We start from the raw sequence: 18,185 nt of genomic DNA on the forward strand, positions 1-18,185 counted from the left end.
AGGGAGGAGTTGTGATTGGCAATTCAAATGGTCCCTCCCTTAGGAAACCGACACTGGTGCTTAGGGTTTGCTGCTTATCCCTGTCCTGTCATTGGTTCTTTGTGTGCCTACTTCATGTGAGCACCAGGGAGACAAACATACAATTTTATTCATTTTCATACGATCAGCACGTAGTAGGGGCCAAGTAAAATTTTAATGAATGAATGATCACTTTAATTAAAATGTTTGGAATAGCCAATATTTAGCTTAAAGGCAGACAAGCCCCTGGGGATGCTAGAGGGAAAGATGAGAAGCACAGAAGTGACGTGCCCTCGCCACTCACCTTTTATTTCCTTCAGAATACCCTGGCAGATGGCCAGCGACACACCCAGCTTGAGGTAGACCACTTCCAAGTTAGCACCAATTTTAAAGCCAGCCTGGGCACAGGCATGTACATCCGTAAGAGAATAATCTGCAGGAAGCAAGAAAACGGACTCATGACCTAACAGGAATTTATCCTGTCCCTTTTCCTATGATAGATTCCAGGGGCCTACCCCTTCCTGGACATCATGAGGCCATACAGGTTCAAATAAATGGGTGGCCAGCCTGATGACAAGGAAGGCAGGCAGCTACTGCACCAGGGCAGGGACCTCATAAGAGATCAGTGTCAGCTTCCCCTTCCAGTCTCCTCACAGACGCTGAGGGGTTTTGCTGCCCGCCAAAGTCCTTTTCTAAACCTGCGGTTTCTTATCAAGTCTCTAGGGACTGATCCGGGGAGTAGAGGCTGCTGCCATCTGTCTGCCTTCCTCTGACCTACGCTGCTCTACTCTTTGATGTAGTTGAAAGAGCTTGTTCGTTGATTAATTGACGTAATGCACATAATGTGTCTGGTACAGTACCTGGCCGAGAGAAGGAGACCATTCCCCTTATCTCTTCTCTACTTTTGGATCGTTTCCCACTTGGCCCTCCCTAATTCTTCCCATGGCATCCTCCTCCCCTGGGCTTGCTGAAATCTCAGGTGTGACTTGTAAGCACCTTTCTGCAGTACTGTGAGGCCAGTGCAAGGACAACAGAGAAATTTTGACTACTGTGGTTGTCTAGTAGCGTTAGTGTAGATTAGTTTCCCCCCAGGCATGTTCCTTGAAACATGAATCTCATGATAGCCTCTCTTATAATTCTTATACTTAGTAAGTTTTATAAGAAAAAGGGCTTCTGTGGGAAGGAAGTGTGACTAATGTATCAGAAGAGGTGGCGAGGCCATTTTATGGCAGTATGCTTGTGAAAGTAGGATCTGTTACATTTCCCCAACTTATTTTATCACAGAGCTTATTTAAGGAAGTACAAAAAGCAGTTTTGAACCCCTGGTATGGAGAAAAGTACCCTCGATTTTGGCAAAACTGAGGCCACCATGACATTATTTTACATTATGTACTGTGTGTCTTCTATCAAGTACCCTGGATTTACAACCAAACCCTGGCTCTGCCACTGTAAACTGCATGACCTAGGGCAGGTCACTTAAGCTGACAAGTGCCATGCTGTTGGAAAGAACACTGGATTGGGAAGCAGGAATCACATCTTAGACTTGTAGTTGATTCCAACTGGGAAGACCTGTAATATCTGTATGGAGAACAGATTGTAGAGGAGGAACGGGAGTTGAACATTGGTTTGGACGCTATGGTAATAATCCGCAGCCTTGATATTTTAAGTGTGGTCTATGGATCGGCAGCATGGACCTCACACCAGAGCTTGCGAGAAATGCAGAATCTTGGGTCTCACCTGAAACTTACTGGATCAGAATCTATGTATTAACAAGATTCTCCAATAATTCACAGTCACGTTTTGAGAAGTACTGGTCCCGGGGTGAGCGTAAGATCGCAATAGGTAAAGATAGAGAGAAAATATACTTTTGGGGTAGAGATGATGGGACTCATAGGTTGAAAGGAAAGTAACATAATCAAGGTTGACTCCTAGGTTTTTAGCTTGAGCCACTGGTTGGATGGTGGAACAATTCTGAGATGTGGATGACGATGGAAAAAACATATTTCGGTAAGAAAAGCAAAAGTTCTCTTTGGAGGCATGTTAAGGTTGGGATGATTATTACTCATTTGGATGGAGATATCATGGAGGCATTTTGACATAAGCTCTTGGTTGCAGAGGAAAGACCCAGGATGGACATATATATTGGGAGTTCTCTGCATGGTGAAGGCATTTAAAGCCAAGAGATTAGGTGCTATTGTCTAGAGAAAGTAGGTGTAGAAAAGAGGACTGCTCAGACAGAGGGCTGGGTGGACGACCAACATTAACAAGTTACAAAAAGAGGAGGAATCTGCAAATGCAACTCAAAGTATAGCCAGGGAAGGAGAAGGAAAACTAGGAACACAACTTACAACTCTTCTCCCAAGAACGAATGAAAGCCTCTCCCCATCAACACACATAGTTCATACACGACCCATCAGGAAAGCCATGGTCCCTTGGCTGTGTACCTGCTTTCTCCATGGCCTCTTGGTTCAGAATGAGTGTGTATTCATAAATGCCCCCAAGCACGGCCTCTGTGATGTAGTGGGTCCCGAAACTGCGGAAGAGATCCCTGTACTCCCCATAACCATACTCCAGGGGCAGTTGCTTGACTCGCTGGAGGAATTCGTAATGGAGCATGAGGCTTCGGGGTTTCAGCTTGTAATGGGCGACTTCAAGTTCGGAGCGCGCGTGCAGAAATTTGCTTCTCTAAATGAAATACCAACATGGGAAAACCAGACCTTTAAAGTTAGGAATCTGGAACGAGAAGATGAACTTTACAAATACCATCCGATGTTTTTGGCCTGGAGTCATCACTCTTATGATTCCTTTAGGATACTTGAGGGAAGATGGCCTCTCTGACAAGCTCTCAAGTCTCATAAATATTTGGATGTCCTTTGCAGCTTGGAAGAGCTAAGTCTTCGCTCAGCTCCTTACAGTAGCAAATAATGAGTGAGAAGGGGAGGTAGCCAGAAACAGACATGACGGAGCAGTGTGGGCACCTGGGGCCACTCTGATGGGAATCAGCGTTTGCTGACCTGTAGAAGCCACTTCTTTGTTTATGTTTTTCTAAAGAAAAGCCACTCAGGAAAGAGTAAAAGTGGTGCTTTAGGAAGGCTAGACTTTGTAGTATCTGGCAAGAGACAACAAACTACAGCTTGCTCACCAAATCAGTGTCTGGTTTTGTACATAGAGTTTTATTGGAATACAGTCAGGCCCAGTTGTTCACGCCCATAGCTGCTGTCACACTACAATGGCAGAGCTGCATAGTGGCAACAGAGCCCTCCAGCCTCACGAAGCCTAACATATTTCCTATCTAGCCCTTTACAGAAAAATTTGGTGACTCCTGGCGTGAGGGATCGACTGAAAGATGGTGATACTGGATGAAGTACAAACATCCAGGGAGGTATTCATATAACCTGAGTTGATAGGTTCCTATATGGCTGTGGAGGCAGAGGAAAAGGTGGAAAGGTGGAAAGTGTCTGGGAGGTACATTCTGCCTCTCTCTTAAAACTTTGAGCCAGCTTGACCTTTAGCTCTATAAAGCCATGCCAGCTCTGGTACTGCCGACCACCCAGGCTTCCTCACTGGTCCCTGCCTTGCTCTCACCCTGGTCTGGTCCTGCCCCAATCACTCATGACTCCCTTCTTCCTTATCGTGCTAACCCAGCAGTCACCAGGTGCTCTGTTTATGATTTTTCTAAATATTTCAGGTGTCACCTCTTCCTTGGGTTATTATATTCCCCACTGATCTCTCTTCTGTTTCTAGTCGGCCTTCAGTGCTCCAATCAGAATGGACATCTGTAAATTCTGATCGTATTATAATGCCCTTTTGGGTTTAAAACAAAACCCTGCGTTGACTCTCTAGTACCTCCAGAATGAAATCAACTACCTTGAATAGAAGAGCTTCACAATCTGTTCCCCAATAGCCTCTCTGGCTTCCACTTCTACAGCCTTCAAGTATTTCTCCCCACACCTTAGCATTTTCCACCACCCACCCATCAAGCATCCTCCAACTTCTCACGGTTCCCCAAACCTGCCGTTCTCTTTTATAATATAATTTTGCACGTGCTATTCCTTATGCCTGAAATGCTGTTCCCACCCCTTTCTGCTGGACACACATCTACTCATATTTTAAATCCCTGCTTAGTTGTTGCCACCCTCTTGATATCATCTCTGAATTTCCTAGACACACACTGTATTTTCCAGGCTTGCATTGCACTTTGCTTCTGTTTCCTGTATAGCACACACCACGCTGTACTACGACTGATGTTAAAAAATTAAGAATAAGTTATCTGCATATATGCTTACTTCTCCTACTAGACTGTGAACTTGAAGGCAAGGATCATGTTATATTTGTCTCTAGGTCCCTGGTCTCCACTTTAGTGTCTAGCACAATGTAAGCATTCTACAAGTGGCTATTTGAATCAGGGAGGTGGGGAAGGAGGGAGAGAGAGAATAAGAAAGGGAGGGAGTAAATGGATGGTACCCTTCATTTTCTCTCCTAACAAGGTACGTTCCTTTTAATTTGTCCTAGCCCTTCATCACTATATTTCAGTCTTGAAATGGAGATCTACAAAGTGCCACCCTGAATCTAAAACAAAACAAAACAAAATAAAACAAAACAAAGCCTCTGCCTCCAAGGAGCTCACAGCCTAGAAGATGAGGAAAATAAACAAAAGCAATTATAGTCTAATTAATGTGCACTACTCATTTTCTGCTAGTTGGTACTTAGCAGCAGACCTTTCTGAACCCCTCACCATTTCTTTTTTTCTCCTCTAAATTGCTGTTGATGTTTAGTCTTGGTCGCCTCCATGTACCTCTCAGATGAATTTTCTGTCATGTCACATCCATGTTGAAAACTCTCAGAGAAGAAAATGCACCTTCTTCATTCTGGAAATTAAGGTTCCTCACATCTGCCTGTCACCTGTTCTCCAACCTCACATCCCCTTTTTCCCCACTCCAATGACTCCTCTTCCATCAAGTCATGGGCTTTGACCTTCATCTTCTGAGCAATAGGGAGCAGATATGATTAGATGAGCATCATAGAAACATTGCTCTGGCAGCACATGCATTTGAAGGGGCGAGCTGGATGACAGGAGACCCTTTAGGAGGGCAGAGCAAGAGATGAAAGGGCCTGAGCTAGTTAAGATATAATCAGCGTTAGATGAACACATACTGAAGAGTGATACTGAAGGGTGTGATGACCAACAAATGTGGAAATGAAAAGAGAGCCAAATTTGACTCCGAAATACTCAGACTGGAAAAGTAGAAGAAAAAGACTATTTCACACAGAAAATTTAGGAGGAAGAAGTTGCTTTGGAGTGTGAGCAAGGCACCCCAGTCCTGAGGTCCCCAAGGGCGAGGGGTGCAGGTCAGAGCTGAACAGAAATGTTAGAACCAGAGCTGAAGGCTCATGGCTTGTCCTTGTATAGGAGGCAGGTAAGTAGAAGAGGTCACCTGGACTGGCTGGAGAGTAATGAGGGAAGATGCCACAAACTAAATAAAGACCAGGTAGGGATATTAGAACCCAGGAAGGGAACTGATAAGGAGCGGGAAGAAAGCAGGAGAAACGGGTGTATGGTGGTGACCCCCAAGAAGTCAGAGAAGAGGTCTCTGGTGACATCCCAGAGAGGAATGTTGGCTGAACGTTTGCGATGGAAGTCAGATTGCTGGGTTTCAAAAGTCTCCAGGGATGAAGAGGTCTAGCAAAGCTACAATCTTAAATTCATGAAAACCAAGGGGAGAAGCTTATTAGAAAATGAGAGTAAATAATCAGAGAAAGGCTGCCTGGTCTTTCTAAAAAGTAAGTTAACGTAAGACCTTGCTATTTTGTGTGTGTGCGTGTGTGTGTGCATGTGTGAACAGATTTTCAAGAGAATAGAAATATAATTGGTTTCTAGGACTAGTAGTAATGTGGAATATAGACACACACTGATGGATATAAAAATTCCAATGAATACACAGAAATTCAAGAGCCACAAAAGGGGTACTTACCGTATGAGCAAATCGTTTAGTTCTGCGAATCGAACGTTGGCCAATATCACCTGCCATGTTAACGCCAAGTTCAAATACTCCAGGTATTTTAAAACCAAAGCTGAAACTAAACTTGTCGGCTTCTGCTTTTGAGACATTACGCTCGAAATCTGAGTAGGATTCATATTCTGTCAGCGCAAATTCATATTTTCCTTGGGTCTAAAGGAAGAAAAAAGGAAATGTTCCTTATTTCATTTGATTCATATCAGGTCTGTCCAAGTCAACAAATATCCACGGTACTATTCCTATGCGCCAGGTGTTGGACTAGGTTCTTAGGATACAGAAAACTCAGAGCCACCTGTGCTCCACCCCCAGGGCTCATATTCCAGTAGGAGAGACAGATGTGTTCAGATGTGGGGTGATAGTCAGAGGCGAGTGCTTGATTTGGATTCCAACTGGCAGAAAGGTAGGAGAACATTTTGGGCAGTGGACTCGGCTTAGGCCATGGTATGGAAGGCAGAATAGGCAGGATCTATTCAGAAACTGCAAGGGGCTCTAGAGGAGTTGTATCAGAAGATGGAAGAGTTAGGGGAAGAGAGAAGTGTTGGGAGGCAATGTGCTGGCCTCAAAATGCTGAGGCTTCTGGATGACTTGCTCTGAAATTGGACTTCATTCAAACATGAGCCAACACAGGAAATAGCCGAGACTCAGGAAGATCATTATAGAACAACATCGTGGTTGGACTGGGAGGGACGAATTTCGCGTCAGGGAGACAGGCCGATGGGGAGGCTATCAGAGAAGTGCGGGTGACAGGGGACGAGGGTCTGGTCAACGGCAGTGCAGTGGAGATGAAATGATGGGCAGGAAAGTGCCTTTGAGAGAACTTGGCAGAGCGACGTTCTTGAAAATCAGTGCTGACTGTCCTGTGCACAGGGGAACTGCCAAGGGTCCTGCCTGGGTGGCCCTGGAGTGACCAGTTCCACACTGTGTCCACTCCCACCCCATCAGCTTCTTGCAGTTCCCATAACACCTTAGCTGCCAGGGAAAGACAGCAAACGTGGTTCTGAGTGTGGCCTGGGGAAGGGCTGCCTGACGTGGAATGCGTCACTGCCGTTTTCTAGTTGGGTAACCTTGGACACATGACATAACCTCTCCATGCCTCGGTTTCTTCCCATGTAAAATGGAGACAGTAACTGTTCCTTCTTTGGGGCTTGTTCCGAGAGGTGAGTTTCTATGGGTAAAACACTGTACCGTGCCTGGCACAGCACTCAAAAAACACTGGCTATGAAGAGAGGAGACCTCAAAATATATATCCTGCCTGGGCAGAAGCTATTTTAACCTGGATGATAAATGGCTGTTCTAACATGCTCCCTGAGGGGAGAGGCTGTGGGGATGGCACTGTTACTGTAGGGGAGGGTGTGTTTGTCCCTAGGCTCAGTTTTTTCTTTCTTTTTTTTTAGCTAATAAGTATGCGTGGGAGAAGAGGAGTAGGAAGGGAGGAGGAGTGGGTGGTGGCTTCACCTGCAGGAATGCACAATTTTAGAACTGGAAACTACCATTCAACAGGTTATCTAGTCAACACCCCCCATTTTACAGATGAGGAAGCTGAGGCCCAGAGTGGAAAGGGGACTGAGCCTGAAGTAACACCGGGGCCGGTAGTGGAGCCAGGCCTCGAACCCCAGGGTCTTCCCCTCAGATCTTAAGTGTGTGCGTCTTACAGTAACACAGTCTGTTCTAAACCCATTTCTCTGTGAGATTGCTTTTAAGTCTGTATGTTAACAATAACAGGCTTATACTGGTAGAGCATTTTATAACTTCCAATGCTTAAAGCAATGCCTGGTTCTAACAGGAAGGGCTTGGTAACAAGAAGAGTACACATTTCCGGAGGACACACCACGTGACCAGGTACACTGAGCATTTCCACACAATATTTCACTAATCCTCTCCCTGCAGGGAAGAACCTTTATAAGTCCCAATTTAAAGGCAGGAAAATGGAGGCTCAGAGCATTTAGGAGGACACAGGTGGTAAATTGCTGAGCCACCAGGTCTGTGAGACTCCAGATCCCAAGCTGCACTTCTGTCTTCATGGTAGCTTTGCATATGATTGTCAGTATAGTTTTTGCTACTGCAACTACAGCTGTCACTATATACAGCGCATCCGTCTCACTACTGTGTCGAGGAAGGAAACACCCATTTTACACATGAAGAAGTGAAGCTCAAAGAGAAAATGTGATGCCCCCAAGCTCGCCCAGCTGGCAGGTGGCAGGCCACGCCTCGGATCCACGCTAGCTGGCTCCTCAGCAAGTACTCGCTCCACTGTCTGGCAGTGGCTTCCTGGCTGTCACCTACCTGTGGGGTGTAGCTTTCCACGTTGTATGGCTTCCTAAACCTCGTGTTCAGTATGTAATGGGGGGAACACCCACCGCCGTAATACCTGTGATCGAGAACCGGGCCCTCCAACCTGTTTGTGAACAAATTAATCCTGCAGGGAAAACATGGAGAGTCAGAAGAGGTATGGGTAAACGGCAGGTTATGTCATCCCAACTGGCAGACCTATGAAGTGGTAGGCGGCCTTCCAGAGTTCCTTGGCACAGCAGTCAAGGCCCTGCATGCATAGCTGGTTGAAACCAGCTTTCCCCCTTCATCTCTGGCCACGCCCAACCATTACCACATACCCGAGTCCCCAGCCATTTGGACAGGCCTGCTCTTCTTCCAATCTGCTTTGCTCCTTCTCTTATGTGTAAGGGCTGTTCCCTGTGCCTAGAATGCCCTTCCCGCCATTCAGTGTTTTCTCTCTCATACATTTGTCTTTCAAGGTTGAGCTCCGTCATTGCCTGTTGTGGGAAGTCTTCACTGACACTTGTGGTACCAAGCTGGGTAAGAAGCTCTTATAAGACCCCGTGTTTGCTCCATGCATGCATGTGTTGTCCTGTACTATTACAGTGGCCTTACAAGGATGGTCTGGCATAATAGGTAAGAACATGGACTCTGGAGCCAGATGCGTGGGGTCAAACCCCTTCTGCCATTTCTGAGTGATGTGACCTTGGGCACATCAGTTAACCTCTCTGTACCTCGGTCCCCTCATCTCTAAAATGGGAACAAGGAGAAATATCTACCTCATGGGGTTGTTGTGCAGAGTACATGTGTCCTATTTGTTAAGTGCTGAGAAAACGGCTTGGTCCATGATGATGCTTGTTATTACTTATGTGTCTACTGCCCCCACTAGACTGTGCGCTCCTTGAAGATGGTGGTGTTCTTCTGAATTTCTGTATGACCTGTATCACAAGACACTAAAATAATGATCACTTATTGAGGGTCTAACTGGAAACAGACAGTAGTGGGCGGCTCAATGTAATACCTTATTTAATATCCCTGAGACCCTGGGCAAAAAGGATGATAACCCTGTCTCTAATGAGACATTATTGCTCACAGCCTCCTAAGGCAGGTCTCCATCTGGACCACCTCTGACTACTACCGTAAGTTTTTAAATTTATTTTATTTATTTATTTTTTTAATTGAAAGGAGCTCTGTCTCTTTTCAGCTTCTGCCCATTGGCCTGGGTTCTGGTCCTAATAGAATTGTCTTAGGCTCTCTTTCCTATGACAGTCTCATGTATCACAATAATGTTTATTTATTTATTTTATTAAACATAACGTGTTGCTCACTTTGTAGAGGCTATGTAATAATCAATGTACACATACTTACTCATTGAGTCCTTATGAGGATATGACCTTATGCGATAGGTATTATTATACCCATTTTACAGATGAGGGAAGTGAGGGACAGAGAGGGTGACTGACATGCCCAAGGTCTCACTATTAGCAGTACCTGGTGGGGCCAGGATTCAAAGTCTGAGGGTCTTGTTCAAAAATGGAGTCTGCATTCTTCCTACCACACACGCTGTCTCTCACTTACAATCACATTAGTTTATTGAGTCCTCATAGAATTTGGAAGAAGGGCATTACTGACTTTCTCCTACATATGACAAAACTAAAGCCCCACATAGATAAGTGCTTTTCCTGAGGTCCCAGACCCAGCAACCTATCCCTCTGTCACCTCCTGTAGGGTTCCAGTCAGACTCTACTGCTGGCTCTGAATGTCCGCTCTGAATGACAGCCATGACCCCTGGACACTGTCTTAACTTTTCTAGGCCTCAGTTTCCTTACTGAGGAAGTGGGGATTATAGTAAGTAGCTTAAAAGGTGGTTTTGAGAGGAGGTCTTCACCACACGAGGAGTCTCTCTCTCAACCTTTAAGGCTAGAAATTTCCTTTTTGTTAAGGAAGAAGGTGAATTCCATTCAGGGTCATCGTTCTCCCCACATGGCATCACATACAGTGATTTTTAACGCATGTGACGGGAAGCTCACTCTTCCTCCTGGAGGCTGAGAAGCTGCAGAACATGGCAGAAGCGCAAACACCCAGCCAGTGTGGTCCCTTCTGACCGTGCACGTCTGACCTCGCCAGAGGACCGGGGTAACTCAGAGATCCCCAGAAGCTTGAAACACAGATTCATTGCAGACCTATCTTGGGAATCCATTCCTTCACTAACTAATTAGAAGATTCTCTTCTGGGCCAGACCCTATGCTGGGGCCTAGGGTTACAGAAACAGATACAACCTCCTTCACAACTTGTCAATAGGATTCAAAGGCAAGGCTTAGAAAGCACCTTGCACAATCACAAAACAGGAGTGAAATAAACATTGATCCTCAGCCCTCACGGGGAACCATTGGGGTCTCCACCCACAGCTCTGTCCCTAGCGTTCCTAACTCAGTCCCCCTGTGGCCCGTGTCTGTCCGTGGGACAGGGGACAGGCTCCTGGAGCGCCTTGGAACTATCCTCACAGAGCACCACAAACATCCACTTACACTACCGTCTTTTGTCAGAACGGGAAAAAGGAGCAACTCTGTTCCTATGAGCTCCTCTCCTCTCTTTTCCGTAGAATTGCAGTTAATCATGTGCCTTCCCATTTCTTCCCACGAGAGAAACAAGGAACTTACCCACTGGCCAGACTGTCAATTGCCCAGTATTGGTCCATTCCTTGCTGACACTTACTGTAAACCCTTTTACAGTTTGCCTCATCTGACTGGTCTCCACAATCGTTGTCCCCATTGCAAAGAAGTCTGCGGTTCACACACCTCCCTGGGATGGAAAAAAGATGTCACACGCAGTCATGTGGCCGTTAAGAGGATCGAACATGGTATGAGTACCAGATACTTTCTGCACCTTAATGCTCTGTTTTGACTAGTCCTTGTGTATCAGGGTGGGTTGGTAATGGTATTTACAGGTTATTCCCCCAAAGAGGCCAGTGTTGTATGTCTGAAAGCACTTTGAGGGGTGATTATTAAGGGTGGGGAATGGGAAAGTGCTGAACAGGCAGGGGTCGAGTGGCCAGACAGGAAGGAAGTCTGGACTTCCCCCTGCCCCCGCCTGAGGCTGGGGAAGAGAGGTGGGTTTGGTGGGTCCTATAAGTAGTACTAGCTGTGTGACCTTCCACATGTTACCTAACCCCCTGCCTCAGTGTATTTATCTATAAATTAGGGAGGTCATCATACCTACCCCCTAGGGTTGCTGGGGATTTAAATGAATAAATAGAACAGTACCTACTCATAGTACATGCCTGATAAATGTTGTTATTACTACAATTAGCGCTTTTGTGGGCCAAGGGCACATTGCCAGTAAATATCTGCAGCAGGATTGGACCCTATAACTGTCTAATCATAATTCTTTCCACTAAACCACACCGCCTACAACACGATAGCCATTTGGACTATAAAAATCATTGGACTAATTGCTTTGAATTATTTGTAGCACTTTTGCTTCCTTTAAACTTTTTTCCCTACTGAGTGTTTCCTTTCTTATTTGTATATTCTTGGGGGATAAAGTCCATGATATCCATAATACTGATGACCCTGTTTTCTTAGATGTGTCTGGTCACTTTTAACCAATGTTCTTGGGGTGTTGAAAGCAGAAGAATAACAATCTGGTCTTCAAATGTTCCTTACGAGGCACTTAAAGTAAAGCCTGCCTGAATAGCCATTATGGCTTTGGTCAGAATCATGGAACACTGGCCATAATGAGTCCGTGGACACACCGTAAAAAAGTCTATCAGATTTATTGGATGGAAGTTTGCATCTGCAATAAGCCCTCGAAATTGTTCTAAGAGTCCCTAACTCTTGAAAGATCCCAAAGCACAGTATACATGGATACAGGTAACGTAGAGTGATGCAGTTCCCACCTAGATCATTTTGGTCAACCCACTCTCTTATTTTTCCCGGACCCTTGGAGAAATAGAGAGGCATATGTTTGCTTGAATTAGCCCGAAGAAGGAGCTGAAAAGATAAGTGTTGACTTTATTCTGCAGCTGATGGATTATTCACTTGTGTGCGCCTTACTTCCTTTGTTCTGTTTGTCCATCCACCTGTCCTTTGTTTCCTTCCTTCCTTTAATCAAAATGTTTTATTGACTATTTTATGGAGTTGGGGTTATGCTGGACTTGGTGATGTAGAAATGCAAAAGACAGGGACTATCTCTTCAAAGATATTTCCGAGATAAATGATGCTAATCACCCTTGTTTGACTGTTTCAGCCTCTCCCTGAGCCTCCGAGGAAGCCAGCAGAGCTCACAGTCTGCAAAGAGCTTTCATATCCATTGTGTCACTTGATGCTGATAACAAATTTGTAAGGCACTAACCTCACTTTTGATTTTCTGTTGAGAGAACCGACAGGCAAAAAGGTTAAATGACTTCTCCTAAATCACCACATCAAATTGACACTTGACTCAGGATTTCTGACTCCAGCACACCCACTTTGGGTATTTTTAATGTCAGCGAATGTGATTTGAATTCTCAAATTTCTAATTGCAGCTCTTCTACTCACCTGTTGTATGACCTTGGGCAAGTAACTTCCCCAAGTCTCAGTTTATTAATTTGTAAAATGGGGATAATAATAACACCGAGGTTATAGGATAGTTTTTTTATGAAGCAATACACGTAAAGGAGGTCAGAGATTTGAAGACAAGGAGCCTCCCTGACCTGACACATGAGCCTGATCTTCAGCACTCGGAACGGCCAGTGCCACCATCATCACGTGCCATCACTTAATGTGCTAGCTGTTCCATCCTGCCCGTGACCCGTTATACCTGTCTGTGCACACACAAAGCCTTCACATCGCACTTGACTTCTACAGGGTGCGTTGGTAACACAGTCTTCAGCTTCCTTGTCAGCGAAGTCACACGGTTCCCCATGGAACTGAGAGGGACGGAGCAAGACCGCATGTCTGTACTGGGGCAGAGAGGAACGCGGTGAGCCCAGGGCAGAGCCTCAGGGGGTCTCGGGAGCGGGGGCGGGGGGGGATCCACGCAGAAGGATCTATGTTGCGATGGGCAGTGTTGTCTGACTAGATCAAGTAGACCGTGAACTCTCTGCAGGGACCTCGCCTCTGCAGTGATCAATCAAGACTTCCTGAATGTGGAAAAAGCATGAGCTTTGGAGTCAAAAGGTAGTAAGAAGATTGATGTGGCCGGTTCAAGAACACAAAACCACCATCTCTCAGCTTGATTACTCCCAAGGGCTGACCCAAGTATTCTAATTTATTCAGTATCTTATAAATGCAAAAGTATGCACTTGGGAGCCACAACTGTCGCTGATACTTTCTAGTTAGGTGATGCTGGGAAAGTTACTTAACCTCTATGATCTCACTGTACTGATCTTTAAAATGAAGATCATGAGTTACCTAAATGTAAGTTATGGAGTTTCAATGATGCATATGAGACGTATATATGAAATCTCCTTGTCTGGTACATAGCTGGCACTCACTTGATTGTTATGTATTTTTCTTTTTTATTGTTAATAATGTTTTGCAGTCAATCTTTCCCTATCTCTACCTTCTAGTTTGTTTATTCCAGGAATATTGATTGAATTTCCAAAATATTGATTAAGCCACCCAGTGGTAAAAGAAGAGGCATTATTTATGCTTGCTTTTGCTTGTTTTTAATTATAAGCATGCTCGCTGGACTGCTCTCAGGCGCGTCACAGGTGGTGGTGGTGGGCACCCCACCGTGACGACGCAGTGCACAGGGGGCCATGGCAGGGGGAGGACAGAGTGCCCTGTATCTATTAGAGGAATCCGCGATGCACACTTAGGAGACGGGGAATTGACATCTGAACTGAGATCCAAAGGATGAGTAGAAATGTCAGGCAAACATGGAGAGCTGGTGTGAGGCGAGGAGAGAAGAGCAGTCCAAGTGGAGGACATTTCTGTGCCAAAGCTGAGAGACTAGAGACAGTGTGCCTTGTTCCCAGAAACAAAAATAAATTTATAATGGAGGGAGGGAAGAGTGCAAGAAGGAGCGTGGCAAGAGGTGAAGGGAGGCATAGCCAGGAGCAGGTAATGCAAAGCCTTCCAGGCCTCAGTAAGCTTGGATGCAGTATTTTATTATGGGGCAATGAGAAACCACTGCAGGGGAAGGAAGTCATCAGATCTGGTGGCTTCTAAACGCTAGTTGCAGTCAGGTTTTGGTGCAACGGAAGGGGGCAAACCAGGCTGGCAGCCCCTTTGCAGAATTGCATGTTAACCAGCCATAGTTATTACTTGTATAGCATCTGAAAATCTAAAAAAGGAAATATAGACAACCATACACCCAGGCTCCCTTGCAGTTCCAGAGGGTCTTTCTTCCTGGAAGGCAGTACTGGCGGGACACAAATAACGTCTGCAAAGAAGACTAGCCCCAGGCGCCAAAGACAAAATGGGTTTGAGGAGTGCGGAAATGATGGAAAGACATCTCCCAAGTCCAGTTGAAAGGTTTTGGTGACCTACCAGCCGAGACCCTGCAGACAGAGCTGATGTCCAGCGAAGGGAAGTGTGTAGCAAACTCTGAGTAAAGGGCTCTGGATGGCTGGATGAATGGGTGACGCATGCTGCGTCCTCCTGGCTCAGGGTGAAGATGAAGCAATTATCCAGATAATTGGATCAATGTTGATAACTTCAGCAATAAAGCCTACTTTGAGAACTGAATGATCCTGCCTGGCTCTCCACATTGATCCAATTAAGTGTGTAACTGTCCTGGGCCTCCTTCCATAGCCCCTTTAGGGTCCTAGCCCATGGCTGGTTTGGTTTTCCAAGGAGCTGGGGAAATGACAACTGCTCTCTGAGACATCTGCTGCTCTCAGAGCTGGGATCCTAGGTCAGCCCTCCTGTGACAAGGGAGCCTGAAGGACAAATACTGCAGAGACTGTGTGTTTTGACTGGTAGAGCACTAGACAAGAAGCCCGTGGCCTGTATTTGCTAGTAGGTGAACTCAAGAACTCATTTACCTGCAACGTGTCTCTGTTTACCTATCTGCCCAACAGAAAGTATCATAACTGTTCTTTCTTCCTCACAGAGATATCAGAAAACATAATGAAATCAAACAACATGTAGGTTATAAAGCGCCCATCATGTGCCAGAAATTGGCCTACACACTGAAGGTATAGAACTGAATATGCCTTTAAGCGCTCACAGCTTAATAGTAAGGCAAATAATAAAATAAAAGTAAATGATAAATGCTAGCATATGGGAGGAAGAGGGAGCTATTACAGCTCGTAAAAGGGTGATTATCTAACGGTAAATGGGGCTGAGAAATCAGGGAAGGCTCCTCAAAAGAGGTGGCGCCTGAGCAGAGCTTCACCTTCTCAGCAGGTGTTATCCCAGGAAGCATGTGGGAAAGGTCGCTCCTGTGAACACAGCATGAATAAAGGCAGCCAGATGTGTAAAATGGTCAGCTAGATACAAGTGTTCCAGGTGCTAGGGAGGGGACATTTTATGGGGACGTAGGCCAGGTCTAGGTCTGAGGACTTGAGTACCATAAGTATGGACTTGATCCTAAGAGCCACACGCAGGGGGCTGGTTTTCTGAAGGGTTTCAAGCTGGGGAAAGACAGGCCAGACTTGCATTTTTGATGCCTCCCACTGGTTGCACCAGGAAAGATGGATTGAAAGAGCAAGTCTGGAGGTAGGAAGCCTCATTAGGAAGCTGTTAACATGAGCAAGGACAGGTGTGTTTGGAAAAACAAACAAACAAAAAAACCCTGAAAGATCAAAGAAAGAATTGAATTGCTACTTGGAAGTACAGAGGAATAGAATTCATGAATTAAATCAGCCAACATTTACCAAGGTCCTACTCTGTTGGGGGTGCCTTACTTGGAACAGGGCTGAGGCGTAGGGGTCCTGGACGCTTCGAGCTCTCCCAGGCCTAGGTACCTACCCTTTTCTTCCGGCAGGGATCACACTTGGTCCAGGAGGACCAGCTGGACAGCTCACAATCAATAGGCAGCAACGTGACATCCACACTCCGGGTCTGCCTACTCTTGGCAAGGCTCTCGTTGATTGCATTTGACTCAAGAAAGTGTGGTCTTTCACCTCTAAAAGGTCGTCATGAGAGAAGAGAGTCAAGTATCAGAAGGGAATTAAGCATTCCGATGACCACCTGTCTATCCATTCAGTAGATATATATTTACCCAGTTGTGTAAGGCTATTAGTTTATCATTCAAATATAGGTTAATTCATCCAACAGATATTTATTGACTAGTCAGTAAGTGCCTCACATTATGGCTAGCTGTGATCGAATGAGTATTGAACTCGGATCAGAAGACAGTCCGTCTGCAGCTGGGTCATCTTGGTAACCTGTGTGAGCTTCACTTTTTTCATTTATATAATGAGATAATCATACCCACCTAACAAGGCTATTTCTAGGATGAAACAAGAAAATGTACGTGAAAGTACACTATGAACTCTAAAGTGCTGCAGATAGGCAGAGAACACAACCACAGCTGGGGTGGGATCGTATGTAATTCTCTCCCACCTCTGAGCCTCTGTTTTCTTCCCTGGAAAAGGAGAGGTTTGGACTAGACAATCTTGAAGGTGCCTCTCATGTTAAGAGTCTATGAAACACTTCCTGGGAACAAACCATATTCAGGGGACTATGCTACAGGGGACACACAGAAATGTAACACACAGGCTCTGCCTCTGGAACTCATAGTGTGTCCTAGAATAGGAAAAGAAAAACATGTCTCATGTCTTAGCTCTTCTGGAATCCATCCAGCAGGCAAGGTTTATAAGCACACAGGCTCCATGGCCAGAGCTGTGCTTTAGGATGTCACTGTGACTGCAGAGGAGGCTGCACCGGGGTGGGGAGCGCCTGGAGGCAGGACAAGCAGGTAGATGGCTCGTGTAGTCATTGCAATGAATGATGTGAGCCTGACGATGGCAGTGCCAGAGGAGAGAGGATGGGGAGGACAGACGTTATGAGACATTTCTCAGGTGGAATGGGTAGGCAGTGAGGGGTAATTGGATGGGGGGTGGGTTAGAGGGAGGAAGGGCTTTACGTTGATGCTGGTTTCTAGCTTGGGTGTGTGGGCAGGTGGGGAACACAGGCAGGAAGGAGGTTATGGGGGGCAGATGTGGTTGGGGCATGCTGAGTTCCAGGTTCCTCCATGGTTCTGGAACGTGGGAGAGAGATTTGTGTGACATACAGACCTGCATACAAAAAGCTGTGGGAGAGGATATGACTGTTCTTGAGAGAAGCAGGTCAAGGATATGCCCTCGGGGAGTGTCCGCAGCACCAGCAGACCAGGAGAGATGTGCTCACATCAGTCCAGGGAGCAGAGAGTATGCAGAGGTGAGTGGCGGATGGGTTCAGGATGGTGTGAGGGGTGGCGGAGAGGCAGATGACATCACATCTGTAGAGCAGTCAAGCCACGTGAGGCTTGAAATAGGCCTAGAAGATGAGGCTGTGCTTTTTGCTGAGTTACCGACACTCAGTGGGACATTCAGTAGAAGAGTGAATGAGTGAGCATGTGATTTAATCTATCTAGGCCTCCAGTTTCCCCATATAATATGATGGCTATATTACGATTTTGATTTTCCTTTCATTTGAAAGAGTGTATAACACTGTAAGATTCTATGTGACACGTATTTCTTTTCAAGGCAAAAGAGGAAAAAAAGGTGAAGAGAAGAGCAAGAGTATGAAGATTTGCGAGCACCTAGGACATGTCAAACCCCGTGTGAAATGTGTTACCCATGCTGTCTCGCTGATTCCCGACAGCCATGCTGGCAGGCAGCTATGGAACACTCCCACCTGGGCAGATGAAGGAAATGGCCTAGAGTCCTACAGCTCAGCTGGTATGCGGTGGTCTGGGCTCTGAGCTGAGGTCTGCCTGACTCGGCAGTCTGTGCTGTGTCCC

General features: G+C 45.9%; 1 protein-coding gene across 2 annotated transcripts in view; it reads right to left on the minus strand.

Annotated features, from left to right (window-relative positions):
* Nucleotides 1-18,185, minus strand: part of C8B (complement C8 beta chain) — a 37,503-nt gene that overhangs the window by 13,423 nt on the left and 5,895 nt on the right. For both annotated transcript variants that reach the window (XM_019742533.3, XM_088791159.1), the window contains 7 exons: nt 16,208-16,364; nt 13,107-13,248; nt 10,967-11,108; nt 8,319-8,451; nt 5,991-6,188; nt 2,463-2,703; nt 323-451 (listed from right to left, as the gene is read on the minus strand). In XM_019742533.3, coding sequence (XP_019598092.3) covers nt 323-451; nt 2,463-2,703; nt 5,991-6,188; nt 8,319-8,451; nt 10,967-11,108; nt 13,107-13,248; nt 16,208-16,364 — 1,142 coding nt within the window. The remainder of the gene's footprint in view (nt 1-322; nt 452-2,462; nt 2,704-5,990; nt 6,189-8,318; nt 8,452-10,966; nt 11,109-13,106; nt 13,249-16,207; nt 16,365-18,185) is intronic.

The sequence above is a fragment of the Rhinolophus sinicus genome, chromosome 14 (genome assembly GCF_057876585.1).
Source record: "Rhinolophus sinicus isolate RSI-liver-muscle chromosome 14, RSI-T2T, whole genome shotgun sequence".
NCBI lineage: Eukaryota > Metazoa > Chordata > Mammalia > Chiroptera > Rhinolophidae > Rhinolophus > Rhinolophus sinicus.